This window comes from Haemaphysalis longicornis, unplaced genomic scaffold, assembly GCF_048455015.1.
Source record: "Haemaphysalis longicornis isolate Haplotype H1 unplaced genomic scaffold, Haemaphysalis longicornis Haplotype H1 scaffold_3, whole genome shotgun sequence".
NCBI lineage: Eukaryota > Metazoa > Arthropoda > Arachnida > Ixodida > Ixodidae > Haemaphysalis > Haemaphysalis longicornis.
This window is the reverse complement of record NW_027526335.1, coordinates 95,137,269-95,158,774: the sequence shown is the minus strand read 5'-3', so window position 1 is coordinate 95,158,774 and position 21,506 is coordinate 95,137,269. Positions and strand designations below refer to the sequence as shown.

The following is a 21,506-nucleotide window of genomic DNA, read 5'->3' as shown; positions in this document are numbered from 1 at the left end:
CTATAAAATGAAGTGCCTGACTCACTGACTGACTGAGTGACTCATCAACGCCCAGCGAAAACTGCTAAATCTAGAGACTTGAAATTTCGGGAGTACATTTGCGACATTGCGTAGAGGCTGACTAAAGGGGGGAATTTCGGAAATTGTACTCCTAACCGAGAGAAAGAGGGGAAATTGTGTTTTCCTAAATTCGTGATTGCCTCATTCACCCGTTCACATTTTGAAGTGCTTTTTGCTGATACAAGTAGCCCTTAAGAATATCTAAAAAGTAGTTTTTGCATGTCGCCCTAACCAACACTACCGAGGTGATTCCGCATTCCGGAAAAAAATTGGTGTTCCTAAAGATTTACAAATAAACCTTTCACCGATTCATTTATCGAACTGATTTTTGCTAGCATATGTTACATACAAATGCGGAGAACCGTTTTTAGGGATTTTGCCCTGCGACGCCGCTAAAGGGACCAAATTGCTTTTTACTAATGACACGGCTGTCGAGCCAAAAAGGCCTAACAGGTGATGTCCACGCCTAGCCAAACTGCTCTTTCAAACGGCTTCATATTTCACGAACACATTGTGATTACGGTGTTGGACGTCAGTATTGCTGAAAATTTTTAAAATTCCACCAAGGGGAAGAATGAAAAGCGGTAAAACAGTTTTTTAGATATTATTTTTTATCGCACGCCATTTGAGATATTGAACTGGTTTCAGTTGAGATAGGTAACTTACTCAGGTATCTAAACACTGTTCTACAACATTGTTCTATGACACCCGCCCAATAGAAGCAAGGAGGATTTCCGGAAAACACTGTATCTTTACACATTCACGGATAACCACACAGCCAGTTAATATATCGCATTCGTTTTTGCGTGAAAATGCTGCCTATACAATTGCCCAAAAATCTATTTCAGGATTTTGCCCTAACATGCGGATAAAAAGGCAAGCGAGGTTTTTTAATTCACACCCCTCTGGACGTAGAATTAAGTTGACTTTTCCCGCGTTCGCGTGGCGCTCCCCATCTGTTGGCACTTTCTGCAACCACGCGCCTCCCGTAGAAGCCTTGTAATTTATCATAAATCTGAAAGTTAAGACGGACCGGTAAAAAGCGCAAAGGTTAGCGTTCGCCATCTCTTGGGACTTCATGCAACCTCGCCCCTCCCGTAGGTAGCCCGTGTTACTTATCATAAAACTGTACCGATGAGCATCGTTCATATCAGCTGAGATAGCACTTTCCATGAGGAAGAATACCCCTCACCCAGTCGGCCTCAATTGTTTGTTTCCAGCGCAATCTCCTGCCGCATTCAAGTTGTGTTTACAACCTGGCACTCTTCCTCATATCATATTAAGAGGGCAAGCTAAACAACCTCCCCCTTCTTCCATCCACTCTCCCCACCCATGAGCTGTGGGAGAACCTGGTGATTAACAACGATCTGGATGACCAGACAATTCTTCCTCCACACCCAAGGCTGCCCGCTCATCACATGGCTTCCTGAAATTGGGAACCACTCCCACTTCACCGGCTCAATAAAACATTATGCAAACGTTATTTTTACGTTATTTTACGTTATGAAAAAAGGTAACCCAAAAGCATTATACGTGCGGTAAAGCTCAAAAGTTTCCATGTCGTGTGGCTGAATCAACATTTATTGCTCTATTATGCGAAAACTTCGAATACTTCAATTCGTGATATTGCGCAGCGAATAGAATCGAGTAGGTAAGTACGATACGCGAAGTATTCTAAGTTTAGAATATTGGTACACCTCTAAATAAGACATTTAACCGGGATACCAATCTGAGGGTTCGTCTTGCAATTCAAATACGAACCGCGGAGCGCACGGCTGAAGATACCGGAGCCGTCACCTGGAAGCGGCCGTGGAAAACGGACGGATATTTGCAGTGGTGATGTCGGGAGCGAGGCTATGTGTACCACTGCGATATGATGCCCTCTGCTCGCTCGCATGCTTGCCTTGTCGCCATGCCGCTGGAGCGCTGAAAACAATTGTCAGCGATGCGGCGCGAGATAGTATCTGCGGCCACTGTGTGCTCGGCTCTCACGAGCGCCTGCTCCCCGTGTGTGCCGGCGTCACACTGGCGACATAGCTTTGCTAATGGGGTGCAGTAACCTGAGCAAAAAACGATGGACACCTGGGTCACGCCCAAACCATGCTCAGTGCTGCCAGCTCCGCAGATTTGTACAAGCACTGAGGTGCCTGCAAACAAAACACGAAAAAATCGAGCCGCCAAAATCGTTGTGCAAGGGCAACTGACCTTAGAATGGTTGGACCTGCCTATATTCTTGATTTTTGGCAATATTAGAATTTTGCCAGTAATTTTCCCAGCGCACACAATGTTTGCAGTTAATTCATATTTTGGAGGCGAATTCTGCTGGTATATCCATTGTTTGCTACAAGCACCGAATCCGCGAAATGACTCAGCCATGACTCCGTTAAACAAAGGCGCATTGTTGGCGGCCAGCTCATTGTTCAATTACCGAGCCACTGCGCCACGAACGCGAAACATTGCAGTGCCGTCAAACGTTAGGCGGCATGCATTTATTTTGTCTCCATTTCTGAGCGCTAGTTTTCTTCAAGAAAGCATGATGAGCTCAACAGTATCCCTTACGAGAGCGTGCACGCGTTTCCCACGCAAATGATTGTTGGGTTTAACGCGCCGACGCAACACAGGCGATGAGGCGCGCCGTAGTGGAGGGCTCCGGATTAATTTTGACCACCTGGGGATCTTTAACGTGCGCCGAAATCTCGTACACACGGGCGTTTTCGCTTTTCGCCTCCATCACAAAAGCGGCCGCCGCGGCCGGGAATCGAACCCGCGACCTCGTGCTCAGCAGCGCAACCCACTGAGCCACCGCGGCGGGTGTTTCCCACGCAAGCACTGGCCGTAGTTGCAGGCAATTACGCGCCGCACTGCTCTCAACGCGACCAACACCTTCAGCTGCAGCGGCGGTGTTACTTTCAGTGCTTGCAGTGCTCTTGCGGCATGGCGACAAAGCATGCGAGCGAGGAAAGGGCGACATAGTGCCATAGAGTTTTATGCTAATATGTATTAGTATGAAACTCTAAGCATATTGCAGTGGGGCACGCACCCTCGCTCCCGGCGTCTTAACAGCGTATGCCCGTGCGTTTTCCAGGGCTGCTGCCAGGTGATGGCACCGGTATCTTCGGCCGTGTCCTCCGCGGTTCGTATTTGAATTGTCTATGAGTGTACATAAACTTTCCGTAGTGCAAACAATCACATCAGTAAACGATCACATTAGTAAGAAAGCGTCACAAAGCTACTTATGCGCCACCTTGTTTCCCTTTGTTTTTCTAGTAGTCTTTGCCCTCACATTGAAATGTTTGGTGCTACGACATGACATCTATTGAAATAGGCGAAGCTGTATGTTGCCTTCGCAGTTTCTGTAAAGTCATCCGTGAGTGCTAAAGGCATGGTTCACAACTTATTGGCTCATTGAGCAGCACCCCATTTTACAAAGCGAAATGAAGGCCCCGGTTTCTGCCGCTACCGCTGTGAACAGTGTAGCTTGTGCAAACCATGGGTATATATGGTTGGTTCTGAATTACTTCAGCCCGCACAATTCCCATTTAAACGAAAAGGCATTTGTGGCAAACCTCTAGCTATGTATGTTGGTGCACACTGAGGCGCCAATACGTTGATATCATTTCTTATAATTCTACACCGTATTTCGGGCACAGTGACTAACAGCCATTCAGGAAATCCGGGCCATGAGAGTGTTACGTTAAACTTGCAGATAGTATAAGAGCAAGACACAATTGACACGCCCTCTCAGTTTCCTCCGAAGTAATGAATGTGCAAGACACATTGTGCAGTGTTTTGCGGAAGCGAACCAAACGTGACTTCTTTCATTTATTCAGTATGTAAATGTCTCGAAAGTTACGCCTCACTATCATATACCTCACCATAATCTCTTATTCTCATGACACCTTCTAGCAACAACGAACCATTGGTTTTCCAACATGCTTTGGTTTATTGAGCAAATTGTTGTAGTGCAGAGAGAGAAAAACTGAGCGTACCAGGCTTCACCATTGCGACAGGAATGCCATTGGGGTCTCTTCCATGGGAGAGGGTCACCAATTGATGTTTACGACAGACGACGTTGAAAGCGATAGAGGAAGGATTTAAATCGGTAAACAAATCCGGTTGATTTTTCCGAGCTTGAAAGTATTTCTTAATGTTTTTGTAGGCTTTGTCCACGTCGTACTTGCGAGCACGAAGGAACTTCGTAAGAAATGCGTCATCCGTGGGGCTGTGCAGTGAAGGATCACCTGGAAGGTGTGGAACAGAAGATCTTTGGTCAAGGCACACCGCTCTAAGTGCTGAAGAAGAAAACATTATTTTCTCAGTAAAAATATAATGCAAAGGCGAACCAGCGCCACATTTATGTTCAATGCAACGAAGCAAATGTGACAATGGAGGCGCAACTGATATTGAAAGTGGAACAAAACGACACATATAAGGATTTGGGGTAAGACGTTCTTTAGAGCTTACAAGAATAAAAAGTGGGTGCCCTTCGCTATACAGTAGGTCTCTAAAACAAATACAACCTTTTCTCTGCACACAACACGCACCTCTTCTAAGCCGAGTTCATGGATCAATATTCCAACAATAACAAAATCGAGGGTGAGCCATGGGTCGCGAATTGGTTTTCACTTGGTGGAACACATGGCGGGCATATGTAGGAGTATGCGCTTCCTGAATTGCAAACCCTGCCTTGTTTGTGTTATCGGGGTGTGTCTCTCTCATCCGTGCGCTGCTGGTTCGGGAACGGGGCGAAAAATGATTCTTGTTACTGGCTCACCTGGTGATTCATTTGCTTTTTATACTGGTGATCAATTACTTTCATTTGCCATGTAGCACTTCTAATCTTTGTTCTTGTGTTTCTACTGCACTGAACTCACCTGATAACAGCTTCCGAAGCTGTTCGAGAGCCTCTCGCTTTATTTCGGGTGTTTCTCCAAGCTCACGGTGCGCGATTTCTTTAAGTTCCAGCGCCAAGGCCGCCGCATCATTGGCACCTTCATTTGTTGTCCTCCGCATTGCTGTAGAGCTATCTGTAGGAGATGAATAATACGATTAGTGCGAGCTCTGTAAAAGGATTGAGTGCTGGCTGAAAGACATGCTTGCCTTCATTAAAATAATTATCACACGTGCTGTGTGACGTGATACACATTATGCATAATGTGTTAGTTTGTTATTGAACGCCGAATATCTTTCGTCCGGTGAGCTTTTCTCCGTTTTTGCTTTTCAACATAACAAATGCGTCTCGGGCCCACAGCAAAAGCTGTGAAACGAGTTCCAAGCAGGTCATGAAGCACCCCTTGCGTTATGGCTTCCACACCAGGTTAAGCCGAAAGGGAGCGACGCCCAGAAATGGAGCGACACCCAAGAGCAGAACTATGCGTTCCACGAATACAGCCATGTTCAGTACTTCACAGGCGTAGACATAACGAAAACGTCAACTGGGAAATTCTCATTTCAGGTAATGAATAATGGAAAGGGTACTTAAGGCTGAAAACTTTTTTTGTTACCTAAAAGCTAATACATGTCTTACCCTATCGGCTGTTGTTTGAAGAAAAATGGTTTGTTTGCTGACAAATAAAAACCAAAAGCTGGCATCCCTCCCCCTCCCCCCTCCCCCTGCTTCCATTTTAGTTTTTTTTCGTAACTTGGAGAAGCACGTCACAAGGTTCCTACAGTAAGGGGCCACCTTTAAAGTTTTGCTCGATTGTTTACCCATTCCTCCATCGGCTTTCCCGTTAATCGCAAAGATTGTAAGCTGCGCCCAATCGCAATAAAATATTATCTTTGACACCATGTTACTATTTCGGCGATCAGGAAAGTTGGTAATCAAGCCCAGCTCCCCTCCAGGTGGGGCGTGTTGACATCGGCGAAATTTTCCAAAGGAAGCGCCGACGGCTGAAACAGGTGCAGAGAAGGCATTCGCAATTGCTAAATGCCGTTGTTTTCCGTCTTGTCTCAAGCCTATCGCACTAAAAAGTTCTGCTTTTGCCCCTGGCTGTTGCGTACGTAGGCGCAAGGGTAAGTAGGTACGGTAGGCTCTATAGCGTTCTTCCACACGCATGCATATGGTGGTTGCGCTCGTACGCAGGGAACAACATTTAGACGAAATCGAAACGGAAACAAAAGGTACCGTCTGGGCTGAGGCGTCCTATTGTATATTTCATGTTCAGAGTGTCCTTTGAAACGCACATGACGAGCAAAATCGCCTGCGTATATCTATTTTTCATTTAGATGTCGCTGGTGGCTCAGTGTATATTTCAGAAAAACGCTTAGGCCAGCTCCACCAATCCCGCACTTCACCGTTGTATACTGTTAATGTCATAGAATGCAGCGCGAAGCACTGCGTAGGGCAACGACGCCCGTTTCCTCGCTTCTGGCATTTTTTACGTTAATTATCAATTACTGAGCTATAAGTGGCCTATTTGTATTTACTACACTCTAATTCACCCATATAGGCGGACTCCTTTACAGTTTAGTGTTCCTTCGAATACACAGGAAAGGTAAAATGACTTTTACTTTAACTGAAAGATCACACAATTCCCAAGTCCTTCGGCTGCCGGTTGCCCTTTACCGGCAATCGGTGGTGTCGTTGTTTGGAAATAAATGATTAAATATTTCAATTGGAAGGACAACATTGCTCAGAACGTGTGTGTGGTCTGAAGACAATTCCCTACGCACCATATTAGGGCCAAATAAAGTGCAGTGGCATTCTAACACGTGGACGGGCATGTAATTAAACATAGTATATAATAACTAAGGAGCATCAAAATGACCACTTACGAGCTTGTATAAAAAATGTGGCGTCACAGCAACACTCGTGTGTTTCTGCTTTCTGCGTGGCTGACACGAATTGTATTTATCAGAGTTGGATTCATAATATACTTCTCTGAAACACCAGTCTTAAGTAATTTTAACCAAACGGTTTTGAACTGATTTAGTTACGTGGTACGACTTTTTCGTGTCAGTTCTGTGGAACGGGATGAACGTTTAGACGTGATGGTACCAATTAAAATATGAACGAAATATATTATTACGGAGCTATTAACACGCGAAAATATACTATCACGGATATATTAACACGCGAAGTTACACGTAGTTGTTTAAAATCGCCATAGCGAATTGACGTGACGTGTAGTTCGAATTCTTATTACAATAAGTGCACCAAAGTCCCAGATGCGTTCAGGCACGAAATATAGTGGGCACCTGCAGTCCTGACATGGTAATTGATGGTTGATTGTAGGGTTTAACGCGCCGACGAAGCGCAGGCGATGAGGTGCGCCGTAGTGGAAAGCTCCGGATTAATTTTGACCATCTGGGGATGTTTAACGTGCGCCTAAATCTCGTACACACGGGTGTTTTCGCTTTTCGCCTCCACCAGAAAAGCGGATGCCGGGGCCGGGAATCGAACCCGCGTCCTCGTGCTCAGCAGCACAGCGCCTTAGCCACTGAGCCACCGTCGCGGGTCTGACAGGGTAATAAACTTTACTTTATATGCTTTAACCGCAAGGAGATTTTGTACACGACTACCAGATGCTAGAAATATCCGCCTGAAGTGTTTACAGCTCGCCTGTTGAATGAATTTGAAAACAGCTTGACGTTTTCTGAAAACACGAAATAAAAAAGTTGACCAGATCATTAATAATACGAGAATTAAAAGTGGGCCTACTACCGAACCCTGCGGCACTCAGGAAGTCAGGGTAAAGGATGGGACCATACATCATCAATACGCACTTAATTTTGGCACGCTGATGAAAACAGAACCTGCATTTACACTGCGCAGGCGATAGACCCCGTAATGTTATATCCTTCATGAAAAAAATTCATGGTGGACTCTGTCAAATGGTTTTGATAGGTCCAAATGGATACAATGCACCTTACTTCTGTTGGATACCACAGTAAACACATAGTTCTAGAGCGAGCAGATGTTTGTTTCCACACAACGCCTTATTACAAAGCCATGTTGCTGAGCCTTTAAACATTTATATTAGCTGAGAGGCACTGACGCACAAACGCTTCACACGTTTTTCGAAGCGTCGAAGCAAGGCTATTGTACAGTACTGGGTTGGTATGGAAGCATCATTAATTTTAAAAATGGGAGCAACTATTCCTCTTTTCCAAAGCTTCATTGGAAATATACCCGTGCGAAGCAGAACATTAAAGAGTTAACCCAGAAGAAGTGCGACAACTCTTTATAATAATCTTCCCTGCCTTTATAACATCCCTTTATAGTAAACTAGATAAATAACATCCCTTTATAATAAACTAGCAGTAGTACCCAGCTGTGCCCGGGTGGGCCATTATATTAGTGACAATAATGGGTATAACAGGTGTTCATTTATTTGATAGTTGTCATATTTGGCTAGTTCATCGTGAAGTGCTACACACTCAGCAGCTGCTGCCTGCTGTCAATACAGGAGCTGCAACTGCAGGCGCGTCGTGGTAATGTAAAACGACTTGCACTCGTGCTTTACTGCAATTCTCGCTAAACAAATTGCATGAAGATGGTGCGCTCGAGCGAGTGAGTAAGTGAGTCAAAAACGTTTTATGAGCCGGTGAAGTAGGAGTGCTTCCCAAATTCAGAAAGCCATGTGATCAGCGGGCAGCTTTCGGTGTGGAGGAAGAATTGTGTGGACACTAGATCGCTGTTAGTCACCAGGTTCTCCCACAGCTCATGGGTGGGGAGAGTGGATGGAAGAAGGGGGAGGTTGTTTAGCTTGCCCTCTTAATATGATATGAGGAAGAGTGCCAGGTTGTAAACACAACTTGAATGCGGCAGGAGATTGCGCTGGAAACAAACAATTGAGGCCGACTGGGTGAGGGGTATTCTTCCTCATGGAAAGTGCTATCTCAGCTGATATGAACGATGCTTATCGGTACAGTTTTATGATAAGTAACACGGGCTACCTACGGGAGGGGCGAGGTTGCATGAAGTCCCAAGAGATGGCGAACGCTAACCTTTGCGCTTTTTACCGGTCCGTCTTAACTTTCAGATTTATGATAAATGACAGGGCTCCTACGGGAGGCGCGCGGTTGCAGTGAGTGCCAACAGATAGCTAGCACTTCAACTCAATTCTACGTCCAGAGGGGGGTGAATGAAAAAATCTCGCTCGCCTTTTTATACGCATGTTAGGAAAAAATCTTGAAATTGATTTTTGGGCAATGGTATAGGTAGAATTTTCACTCAAGAACGAATGCGATATATCAACTGGCTGTGTGGTTATTGACGAATGTGTAAAGACACAGTGTTTTCCAGGAATCATCCTTGCTTCTACTGGGCGGGTGTCATAGAACAATGCTGTAGAACAGTGTTTAGATACCTGAGTAAATTAGCCACCTCAACTAAAACCAGTTGAATATCTCAAATGGCGTGCGATAAAAAAATTAATATCTGAAAAACAATTTTACCTCTTTTCACTCTCCCCACAGTGGAATTTTTAAAATTTTCAGCAATATTGACCTCCAACACCGTAATAAAAATGTGCTCATGAAATCTGAAACCGTTTGAAAGAGCAGTTTGGCTAGGCTTGGACATCACCTGTTAGGGCTTTTTGGCTCGACAGCCGTGTCGTTTGTAAAAAAACAGTTTGGCCCCTTTAGCGGCGGCGCAGGGCGAAATCCTTAAAAATGCCTGACCGTATTTGTAGAAGTAACATATGCTAGCGAAAATCAGTTGGATAAATGAATCGGTGAAAGATTTATTTGAGAATCTTTAAGAACACCAATTTTTTTTCCGGAATGCGGAATCAATAGTGTTGGTTAGGGCGAAACCCAAGAACTACTTTTTAGATGTTCTTAAGGGCTACATATATCAGCAAAAAGCAGTTGAAAATGTCAACGGGGGAACCACGAATTTAAGAAAAAACAATATCCCCCTTTCCCTCGGTTAGGAGTACAATTTCCAAAATTGTACTCCTCTAGTAGTCTCTAGATGTAGCAGTTTTCGCTTAGCGTTGATGAGTCAGTCAGTCAGTCAGTCAGTCAGTCAGTCAGTCGGGCACTTCATTTTATAGGTATAGATAAGGAAATTCCATCAGCACGCATGGACCATCTCGGTTTTTTTAATTCCCGCTATGGCGTCCGAAACAGTGATGCCTAAAAGCGAGCAGGTATCAGAACTATAGTTTTCATTTTTAACTTTCCGATTAGGTCAGGGTGTGCAGATGCGCAGAGCGGCAAATGATAACCGCTGATAAAGAGGACAATGCGCCTGCAGTTTGCTTACATGGACACAGATAACAGGTTCCGGATCCAGTGCGCACGTGAAACGAGATATTGTGTGAATACTTGTTCGAGTGTTCAGATAAAGAATGTCAAAGTGGTGCCATGACCATGTTTTGTTTTTGCTTAATCTTTGTTATTGTGTAAAACACTGCATCCTCACCATGTAACTGACATTATGTTATTGGGAAACACTACAGTTGGTTTAGTAAAAAATATTTACGACGTGATCTGGCAGCGCTATTTTCGAAATTGCATGGTGTGGCAATTTTGGTGACCTGTAAAACAAAGCAGAAAATTTTTCTGAATTTTTGTAATTTTCAGGCCAAATATTTCTAAACTTTTCTGTTGGATTCACAAAAATTGAGCTTGTCATACTTACATTTTTTTAGAAAATATTTCTCAAAATTAGTAGCGATAGCAATGTTGTTGAAAAGTAGCCATTCTAATTATTTTTTACGCGTCAGCATTAAGGGTAAGCCCTATAGTTTTCAGACTTTTTTACAAGGGACCTGCTGAACATTTCGTACCCTGCTCATTGCACTGGCAAGCAAACTTTTCAAAATTCTGCTTTATAATTGGCACCAAAAAATTAAAATGTGTAAAAAAGAGGCACCTTTCGACGTCATTAAAATACATAATATCAATTTTCGCGATATTCGCACCAAATGGAACTCAATAAATGAATATTCTAGAAACCTAAATGTGTATTGCGCTATTTTTGTTTTAACTCGAAATTTGTTGTCTCATCTATGTAATGTTCAATGCCACCCTGCTCGTGTCTCAGTCCTTCCATTTTGTCTTTGCCGATGTCTAGCTTCCTCTTAGTTGTTTTCAAGCTTTTTCCTATTTGCAGCGCTTTTTCCATCACTGCCATGTTATATGCACGAATGCAGTTTGTTATACTTCTGTTAAAAAATTTAGACAGCTCTGTTAACTCAACTTGATCCACCGAACTTGACCCTTTCGTGTTCTTACGTTTCGCAATTAGTTCCTTAGTTTTCTTAGTTTTCCAGTTTTTTTTCTACAAGCTGCTTTTCCCACAGCTAATGCAGATTCTGTGATTTTCGTTGTTAGGTTGGCATTCAGTCTGCCTACACTGTCCTCATTCTCCTCGTTTAGAAGGGCAAATTTGTTTCCAAGAGTTATTTTAAACTCCTCCATCCTGGCTCTGACTGAGGCTGACTCTATGCTGTTTTTTTTTTTACTTTTCACGCGTTTCCATCCTTCTCTTTAGATATTCAGCCTTTCCTTTCATCTAAACCCTTTGATACCCAAAACTTTAATTTTTTGCTTAAGATTATAAAAACATTTCTGGTGATCTAAAAGAACTTCCGGCATCACAGAGATGAAGTCATAAAAAGAACTGGTTCATTAGGACGGACACCATGACCGACTGAAAACTGGGAAACACTGGGCACTGGCTGCCCAAATATCAGTTGAACAAGAAAGCTACCTTGAGCAGCACGATTTATGGTTAAAGTGAAGACAATAACGTGGAGTTTGTATTGCTATCATTTGTATTAACAACGAAATTGCTTAATTTCGCTTACCTGCCACTAGCCCATGAGCCCCCGGGTTCCCTGCGAGTTGGCACGCATAAAGAAGACTTCTTTGGCACACGAAGGTACCTGCTTCCTTTTCTTTTTTTAATTTTTGAAGGTCCCGGAACCTTTGTGTGTCAACAGATGATGTTAAATGTCGAAAAAAAAAAACAAAGTGTGAGAGAAAAAAATGTTGTTTGAACTGTTGCTCCTGGGCAACACTGGCCATCAAAGGGCTAACCATCCTTTGGTCGCTGTTGCAATTCTTGCTGAGCACCTCTACGTACTGCACAATACCAGGGTTGTCGCTTGAAATGAAGTCAATCTCATGTTTTGTTGCACCATCAAGAATTTTTTATGTCCAATACCTATTCTTGCGTTTGTAGAAGAACGTGTTCATTAACCTCAGGCTGTTTCTCTCCGCGAATGCCATCACTGCATCTCCTCTACTCCATCGCTGTATCTGCTCGACTGTTGCGATTGTCTATCCCAAAGTTTCCAACTGACCTGTCCTCCAGTTGCTTCTTGCCTACTTTTGCGTTCATAGGGAAAGCATAGGGGACGCATAGTTTAAGAATGAGCAGATGTTTGTTTTCCCAGAACCACCAATAAAAAACCACGTTGCTGAGCCGTTAAGATTTGAGATGGATTATCTGAGGGGAAGTGGCACGCAGTTGTTTCGAAAACCTTTGCAGAACTACGCGGCAATGAAATTTTGCGGTAGTTGAACGTGTTAGTACCCTCACCTATTTTGAAATTGGGGCAACTATGCCTTTATGACAAAGCTTTGGAAAGATACCCGTGCTAAGAGAACGATTAAAAACAGGAGCCAGAGGCGACGCGACCGGTACGCCGGTTACAACTTCCCACTAAGGGACCTTTCAAGGCTCAATTAAACGTTTCTCTCTCTCCCTCTATCTCTATTTATATATTGAAAGGATGAATTTTAGGAACACCCATAGACCGTATGATCTGACCTTTTTTATCGCCGCTATGAAGTCAGGACGGTGCTGGTGAGAAGGGAGCAGTTATCAGCGCTCCTGTTTTTATTTTTGACTTCAGAACTTTCATAAGGGTGTCCAAATGCACGGAGCGGAAAATGACGACCGCTGAAAAAGAGAGGAGGGCGTGTCTGCAATTTGCTTGGCTAACAGCAGGCGGCGGTTCTCATTTCGGTGCGCTCGAGGGGCAACGCGATATCATGGCGAAAATTTGTGCGTATGGTCACACACGCGTTTCCAAAAGACTTGGCGTCGAAGCGGAAGCTGTTGTCCGTGCGTCTTGTGAGGCACTTAAAGTAAGGCGAAATCTTTGAGTGCCCCATCCTGCGAATGCTGTAGTTGTCCGGTCAAGAAACACTGCTTTGAGATTGCAGATGGTGCGAACGTTCGATAGGAGGTGCAGCTCAAACGAAACTATCATTTGCTCACAAAAATTTGGCGTCCTTTTTGGGTCAACCAATGCACATGACGGCGGCACTGTGGGCACGATTGGGGAGGAGTCGCAAATGCAGGAGACAATGGCCCTACATTTACACACGCGCATGCACACACGCACACGCACACCTGTCAATATACGCTCCCGTCAACAACACAGACTTCAGATCCGCCGGCGTGTTTTTTCGCCGTCGTTGGCGTAGTATAACAAAGCGTCCCGGGAACTCAACGTTCGTAGCACGCAAACTATAGCGCAGCACTGTACAGACTTGACTAAAATGTAGTAGCGCATCGACGACAATAACTCGGAATAAACTGCGAACTAAAAACAGTGCATTTGAGGCTAACTGTTAGAAAGGAGGGAAAAAATGGACTGACCGCCCTTTCTGAATGCTGAGTGAATAAAGTCGAGCACATTGTGACACGAGAAAGACACGTACCGGGGATGTGGTTCACTCGGTAGCGCGCTTTTTGCAGCAGTCCGCAAAGCAGTGGAAATCGAATCGTCCGTCTTGTGCCGTGCGTAACGCCAGTCAAAGACCGACCCACACGGGAAGGTTTGCGTTGCCTGACAGCGCTAGCAAGCCGCGAACGCCAGAGAGTAGTCGGCGTCTGGCTCCCTTCCAACGGCGGACAAGGTTGTCGACGCTCGGTGGCGCTATCTGCTGACTTCCCCCATGCTTGCCCCGGCCTTCACGGCCGTTGCTCTCCCCACGCTCGAGAACCGGTCTTTTTTCTCTTCTGCGTTTTCCGCAACGCGGTTAGCCGACACATAAACAAACGCAGATTGGTACAGCACGTGTTGTTGCTGAAAGTGTTGTTGTTGCGCGTCTGTATTGAATTCATCTGCTCCTAGTGGAGGGGAGGGCGCTGTGAAATTTATGAAAAAAAGCAAACGAAATCCTAGGCAGTTGCGGATGGGGGCTACCAGGGCTGCCATTTCCCACTTCGGCAGTCAGGCGGTATGCCCGAGGCGACGAGTCCGGGTCGAGTGGGCTGAGCAGCTGGATCCAGAAGAATCTCGTCCAGCGCCCGCGGAATCTCGCAACTGTCGGTGCTCGACGCGTGATATCCTGTGTCACGTCAAAGTTATTTTCTCACCTTCAGCGCCGTAATTTCTAATGTACAAATACGAGCCCCACATTTGGTGGAAGTTTATACCGTAATCATTTTTTTCGTAGTTATTTGAATTGTTGAATTAGAGGTTTTAAGGCGAAGGTGCATACCGATACATCTCTATGGCTCAATAGTGCCTGGCTCGGGTATACAAAATACGGTTTGCGGCCTAGCCAACGTTCTCCCGAGGGCTCTGTAGCACTCAGTTCAATGTGGAGAGAATATAATGCAGATCAAACTAATGTAGTAAAGATCACACTGCAATTGACCGCTATGACGACTGTATTATTACGGCCAGTTTCATCTACTTGCCATATTGCGAATTCCACAGGTCGCCTTGGAATCGTACACAAACTTTCCCTCTCGGAGCAGGAAAATCGACTTCAAGGCGAACGGTGGCATTCGCAACTACTTAGTTCACCATCGACTGGTAAACAATTCGGAATTTTCCTCTACTATAAATACATGAGCTACTACGGGAGGGGTTCTGTTGGAGAAGACGGTTGTAACTCGCGCTTTGTGCGTGCTATACTGAAACAAATGAGACGACAATTGGCCTCTAAAACGACGGAAGCGTTACGCTGAGTTCTATTTGCCTGTCATAATAAGCTACTTAATCGCAGAGTTGTAGGCGACGAGTAATTCCTATCCACGGTGAATACATGGGCTTCTACAAGGCGAGCATTGTTGCAGAAAACAGCTTCCATACGGTTTTACAGGAAGCGTCACCAAACAAATTATATAAATTTGTTCTGTTCAACCGACTGCCTAACCGCCAGAAATTTTTATCTCATCGTATATAATGTAGTCCTCGATGACGCGCATACTAACATGAAGAAATGCGAGAGCCTTTAAGCCATCATGATGATGTAGTGAATGCGAAACAGGTAGTGTCTGATAGCCGATTTAGTCGGGAAAGAATTGGGTCGGCATGCGAATTAAGGCTTAAGAAACGCAGTCCGTCGCTTTGGAGTTCTCTTACACGATACTGGCGGACTGACGTAAACGACGCTGCCTTACGGGACCCTGTTTGTCAACCATACCCCATGTTTCACGAGACGATGAGTTTTTACCGTAACAAAAACAAGCCAGGTGCAAGTACGGTCAAAAACGAAGCAACGGCGGACAACGGTCCGCTGATGATGATGATTGATATTGGTCTCCCCTTTGTAGCGGTGTGATGACGTGTAATCTTACAAAAAAGACTAATACACCTATGTTTTACACTCTTCGTTTAATACTAACGCTGCTCTTAGGGCAGGCACAAAAACTTATTGCGCTCAAAATACGTACTATTCCTGTTACAGGATTAGCTGTCCTAGGCCATATTCACCTCTTTGCTTTTTGTCCTCCAGCATTCTTATGTACTTTTCGCCGCCTCGACAGCCTTGAAGCTAACTCCCTTTGTGCTACCCTTAAATCCAAGGCCTTCTGGAAGCCGAATATTTCCCTCATGTAGATTTGGATGGATACCCTCACATTCTAACACTATGTGCCGTATAGTTTCTGTTTCTTTTCCGCAGACCATGCGTACCCCTTCATTTTGTGAACACCTCCCCACCAAGCTCTCAGTTCGGAAGAAACCTGCTCTAGCCTCAAAAAGAAAAGCACTGCTTTGGGAATTACCCTATAAATTTTCCTCTCTAATGTCCAATTTCTCAGCTCTGTACATCTCTAACGACGTTCTAGCTTCAATTTTTTCTCTCCATTTATTCTTTTCGATCTGCCTTGCCTCTGTTTGGGTACCTTGGCTGTTTTGGATTCTCCACTGTTTATTCCGTATACCATCGTTAGCCTTCTAGTCTTCCTTAGCCACTGCGTGTCCACGCTTTTCAAGTATAGGCACCAAAAACCTAAGCTGCCCACCTACGAAGATCCATTGCTCTCAACCTCCTCTCAAAACATTTTACTCTCCGCTTGTCGAACTTCAAACGACGCCCTGCCCATATGTCCCTGAACTGCTTCGTTAGTTGTTTTTACATGCGCGCCTATGGCCAAACGGCCTACTGTTCTCTGGGTAACTTCAACGCCCGCTAGAACGTATGATTTTAAGCAGAGCACAGCATTCGCAAATGTGAGACCAGGAACCATTACTCCTTTCTATATTCCTCCCCCTACTTCATATTTGTTATACCACCACAAAGCTCAATGCTTCATTAGAGTTGCGTTTCGCTTTCCCTTACCCCTAAGTTGCTTCTCGTGAGTTCTTATGTAGTTATCACCTTTGTTTACCCACACTCCCAAATATTTATATTCCTTCACTCTCGGTAATTCAGCATGCCGAATCGGCACTGTGTCAGTGCTAGTGTCATTGAAAACCATTATTCCCGATTTTTCGGCGCTAGAATTTAACCCGAGATCAGTGGCTTCCCGGCCGCTAAGATTTATGAGCCGTTGAATATGGGTCTGGTTATCAGCTAAAAGAACAATGTTGTCTGCGTATAAAATTCCCCAAATACGCTGTTTTACCACTTCGCCTTGCAGCATATACGTTATGTTGAACCCTAATTGAATTTTTTCCACTTTCTTTTCTAACCCTGCCATGTAAAGCATAAGCAGTTTTGGGCTCAAAGGGCATACCTGTTTCAGTTCTCGATGGGTGTTCTCCTGTGGTGCACTGTTCTGTCCTTACCATGTCATGTGCACTCTATTACCTTTATAGATTGCTATAAGGAACGGTATTAACTCGTCATCTAATCCCTGGAGTATAAGCATTCTCCACAGCAGTTCTCTGTCTACGTTGTCCTATGCCCCTTTAATGTCCAAGAACGTAATCCATAATGGTCTACTCTGTGCTTTCGCAATTTCAATGCATTGCGTTATCACGAACAAACTGTCATCCAGTCGCCTGGCTTGTCTAAATCCATTCTGCAGTTCCCCAAGAATTTCATTTTCTTCCATCCATGCTTGAATTTCTGATTTTATCGCCTGCATTACGAATCTATACACCACTGACGTTACTGTCAGTGGTCTGTATGAATCAATACTGACTTTGTCTCCTCTGCCCTTATATATTAAATTCATCCTACTTTCTAGCCAGTCCTCTGGTATTTTTTGGTTTGTATCACCTTATCTATTACCCTCATAAACGATGCCTTACTTTCAGGTCGAAGCAGGTTTATCAGTTGCATTGTTTTTCCGTCCGGGCCCACTGCTGTTTTGGGGGAAAACGTTTGCACTGCTTTTTTCCAATCAAAACTTATTTCCCTTTCCGCAGTCTTCTGTCGCGGTGATCTTATCGGTGCAGGCCTCCCTACCTCTATTGCCCTAAACTTCTCACTAATCACTCGATGAATAAGTGCCAACGCGTACTCTCCTTTTTAATGTTTCTTTTCCTCATCAATCCAGAATTTTTAATGGATATCGTTTTTTCAGCTTAGTAATTTCACATGATTCCGAAACCTCTTGGATGCGCTTTGTCCTTCTTCCGTATTTCTACCGTCCATTGTTCGCTTTTGCGCTTGATCTTTCCTTGTACCATTTTCTGCGTTTCTAGTTTTTTCCCCTGGTAGATATCCCATTTTTCCTTCACTACCTCCAATTCTATGCAAGTGTTTTTTGCCTCTCTATGTTCTCTCGAAACCTTTTTTCGCTGGTCAATAGCCTCTTTTACTTCCTTATTCCCCCAACTTCTCGGCTTCGGTTTCGTTGCTTGGCTTTATTCATCTTACTCTTTATGAACACTATCATTGCTTCGTAATCCCAATTTCTTTCTTTGTCTGTAATGACTTCGTTTTCGAGCATATCAGCGATGACCTTTTACTGTTGATCGTTCAAATTATTTCCTCCGCTCATACCGATTTCTAAATTTGCCCGAGTTTCCCCTCCAAAGCGCAAGGTAAATCGCTTGTGGTCGCTTTCTAAGCGGTCTGTTTCGTTTTCATCTATCATTTCCCGCAACCTTTCGTATACTGATCCCAGAGACTAGACTATAGTCTATGCTGGACTGTCTGTTACCGCTTTCCCACGGTATTTGTCTGTCACACTTGTTTTCCGTGTTCCGTATTAGAAGCCGGTTTTTCTAACATAGATCTATCACTAGAAAACCGTTGTGACCTGTGTATCCATCCAAATCTCCTTTGTATGCTTTCATATCTCCAACTAAGATTATTTCATCCGAACCTTTGAACTCGTTTAAATCTGTCCTCAAACAGTTTACCAATTCCTCATTTTCCTCCGTCACTCAGCTGCCGGTCCACAGATACACAACTCCTAACCATGTATTCCCCCGCTATGGTGCCTCTAATTCATAGATAATCTTTACAGCTTTCGTACACTCTCTGCCAGTCGGTCATTTGTTTAACATTCATGCCAACACCTCCCCCTCTCTTCATTCCTGCGGTGCTGTTGCTTCTTTCCTAGACATAATTGTCTCTGACAGGTGGTGCTTCTAGGTCTCGGTGGAGAGTCTCAGGAAAAGTGTACACGTTTATTTGTTTACGTTCAAGTTGGTTTTGAATTTCGACCCACTTATCTGGATTTCTGCCTCCCTGCATATTTTTGTAGCTGAGCTACCATACCGAGCGGCTCAGTATGGCAGCGCCATCTGGAAGGACTAACTGCAAGCAAGACTGCAGAGCCTAATGTACCACTGGAAGTTCGTTTGAATACCTGCCCTTGTGACTTCATGGCAGACGCAACAAAAACACACGATTTGGCGAGTGAATCAAAGTTTTTACCTGAATTGATTAATTTCTTAGTAAATACTTCATCGTTTGCTGCCAGAGAAGTGCGGGGGGCACTGCAAAACACGAACTCTTTTGAATAGAACAAACATGTACTTTGTCTGCATATCCCCTTTAAGCAAAAGCAGCTTCTTAAACATTTTTTTTCTGAAACTACGCATCACTTTCTGTTTGACTTCAATTTCAACGTTTTTTTTCGAAGTTTATTGTGGAAGTTCACTCGAAAAATCTTTTAAGTTCCAAAACATTTTGTTTACCCTGATTTGATGGTATTTTTAATGAGTTTAAGTTTCATAGTAACTTTCTCTTAACGTTTGTGTCCTCTTCTTCTGATAGGCACCATCTTTCTACATCGCCAATGCGATGGAGGCGAAAAGCAATAACGCCGGTTCGTTCGAGGTTTCGGCGCTCGTTAAAAGTCCCGGGGTGGTAAAAATTAATCCGGAGCCCTCCACCACGGCGTGCCTCATCACTTGTGTAGCATCGGCGCGAAAAACCTCATAACTAGTACGTCGCCACTACGACCATGACCTCGTTTAAAGGGCAGCTGACTGCACTGCTTTACAAAAAAAAGTGAGATGCGAGAATGGTTTCTAGGAAGTAGGGCGCCAGATTGCTGCGTTCCCTCCCATCTTAATCAATGGGAAGTCCCGAGGGGGAGGCTGCGATTCGGAGCGACAAAGCTTGCCTTGAGACCGACGAAAACGCCGGGTAAGGTGACACTTGCCCTCGTCTGAAAAGTTGTGACTGGCATGCGCCCTCTTTAGAGACCATGCACCCAGTAAAAAACGCCAAAATAAGGAATGACGAAACACTTTGTCGATATAACTCTTCGAATTTAATGATGACGCCTATCTTAGGCGAGCCGTCAGTCCTACCATGATACGCCAGCTGATTCCAAAGAAAAAATCAGTGTTGTACACGTTTCTCCAAAATAGGAACGAAAGCTCGTTCCTCGTTCCTTGCCAATTTTGAAACGAGTTCCCGTTACAAGTTCCTTTATTGCGAAAGGAACGCGTTCCAGTTCCACTTCGAAAATTGGAACGTGTCGTTACATTGACGTTACAATTAGGTTTTTAAATTAAAATATAGTGTCGGATAATCCTGGGTCGAAATTAAGTGAGACATTTAAAACTCACATCGAACTACGTATATTATACGAGTATTAACACCACCGGCAGCAGATTATCTGGAGATAAAGATAATAAAAAGAAACGCTCCTTGGCGAATTTTTTCAGGGAGCACCGGACAAACTCCAGACGGCTCGAGGAAATTTCGGAGCAGGATATTTCGGTGCGGAAATTTTGCTGTACGGACATATTGGTGTACGGACATATCTGTGTACGGGCGTTTCGGTGCACGCACATTTCGGTGTACGGACATTACGGTGTACGGACATTTCGGCGACCAAATTATTCGGTGCTTGCCTGTTTACGACAGCCGTTATATTTTTATTTCCGCCTAACGTCGGTTATGGACAACAATCTGGAGCAGTGAATTTGTTTTCTTGATTGATGCCGTGTTCTATCTTTGCCAGGTATTTTCTGAAATTCTACATTTATATATTTTTGTTTAATACCTCTTCCTGGGACACCTGTTATATGCAGCCGATTGAATTCTTTAGCACACGTTTTTTTTTTCATTTATGACAGGTTGTTAATTTATATCCGCTCTTTTTTAGCTAAGAAAATTACCCGTGTTTACGATGGTCTACCGCCTCTTTTGTATTTTTTTTAAATTACACACCCTCAAACTACATAAATTACATGCACACTCTCAATATCCAAAAAGTAACAAACATTAGCTAGCCCCCCAGAATGAAGAGAACCTTATGAAGAGTATTACGTACGCTGGGCTGCCTTGCTAGAATGAATTCGCGAACACTGGTCCAGGATATTTCCGGGGAGGAAAAACGAGCCTTTTGGAAAACAGCGCAGGTTCTAATGTCCTAAATGCTGATTAAGCGCGTACCGGTTGTGCATACAAATTCCACCCATCGAGTTCGGGACAACCAACCTTCGTTTAATGTTTACAAGCCTACATTTACCACATTTTAATTCTTTGTTCTAGCGCCCCCCCCCCTCCCACCTCCCGCCTGTGCGCTCGAATCTCGACCAGATTTTTTTCAGCCATATTATTTTCGGTTTCCCCTGAAAATCCTACTGGCGTGGTGGAGTTCACGGTCTCCGAAGCGTCACCGCAGTGATGTATTATTTTTTATTTAGAACATACTGCTAGCCTCTTAGTGGAGGCTTTTGCAGGAATTGGGTGATACATTCAGAACGATGACGTTTAAAACAGAGAAAAAGCTTTACATTCACCATGGGCGCACGAAACCTCTATAATGTGACACAAAAAGACACCCAAAAAGCAACTGAGAACACAATGGCGACTATGGTTTGCTGGCTACTCCCTCCCGCGCGTCGCGGTCATATCGACGGCGCCCCCAC

At 44.2% G+C, this 21,506-nt stretch overlaps 1 protein-coding gene across 3 annotated transcripts in view; it reads right to left on the bottom strand.

The window, feature by feature from the left end:
• LOC144174889 (alpha-tocopherol transfer protein-like) overlaps positions 1-13,902 on the bottom strand; it is a 38,377-nt gene extending 24,475 nt beyond the window's left edge. Inside the window, exons 1-4 of one of the 3 annotated variants that reach the window (XM_077703855.1) lie at positions 13,696-13,902; positions 12,797-12,928; positions 4,935-5,087; positions 4,050-4,301 (exon numbers count right to left, since the gene is read on the bottom strand). In XM_077703855.1, the coding sequence (XP_077559981.1) occupies positions 4,050-4,301; positions 4,935-5,073 (391 nt within the window). In that variant the 5' untranslated portion in view covers positions 5,074-5,087; positions 12,797-12,928; positions 13,696-13,902. Of the gene's footprint in view, positions 1-4,049; positions 4,302-4,934; positions 5,088-12,796; positions 12,929-13,695 lie in introns of those variants that run through there. The other 2 variants (XM_077703856.1, XM_077703854.1) reach the window with 2 other exon arrangements.
• Positions 13,903-21,506: the final 7,604 nt, after the last annotated feature.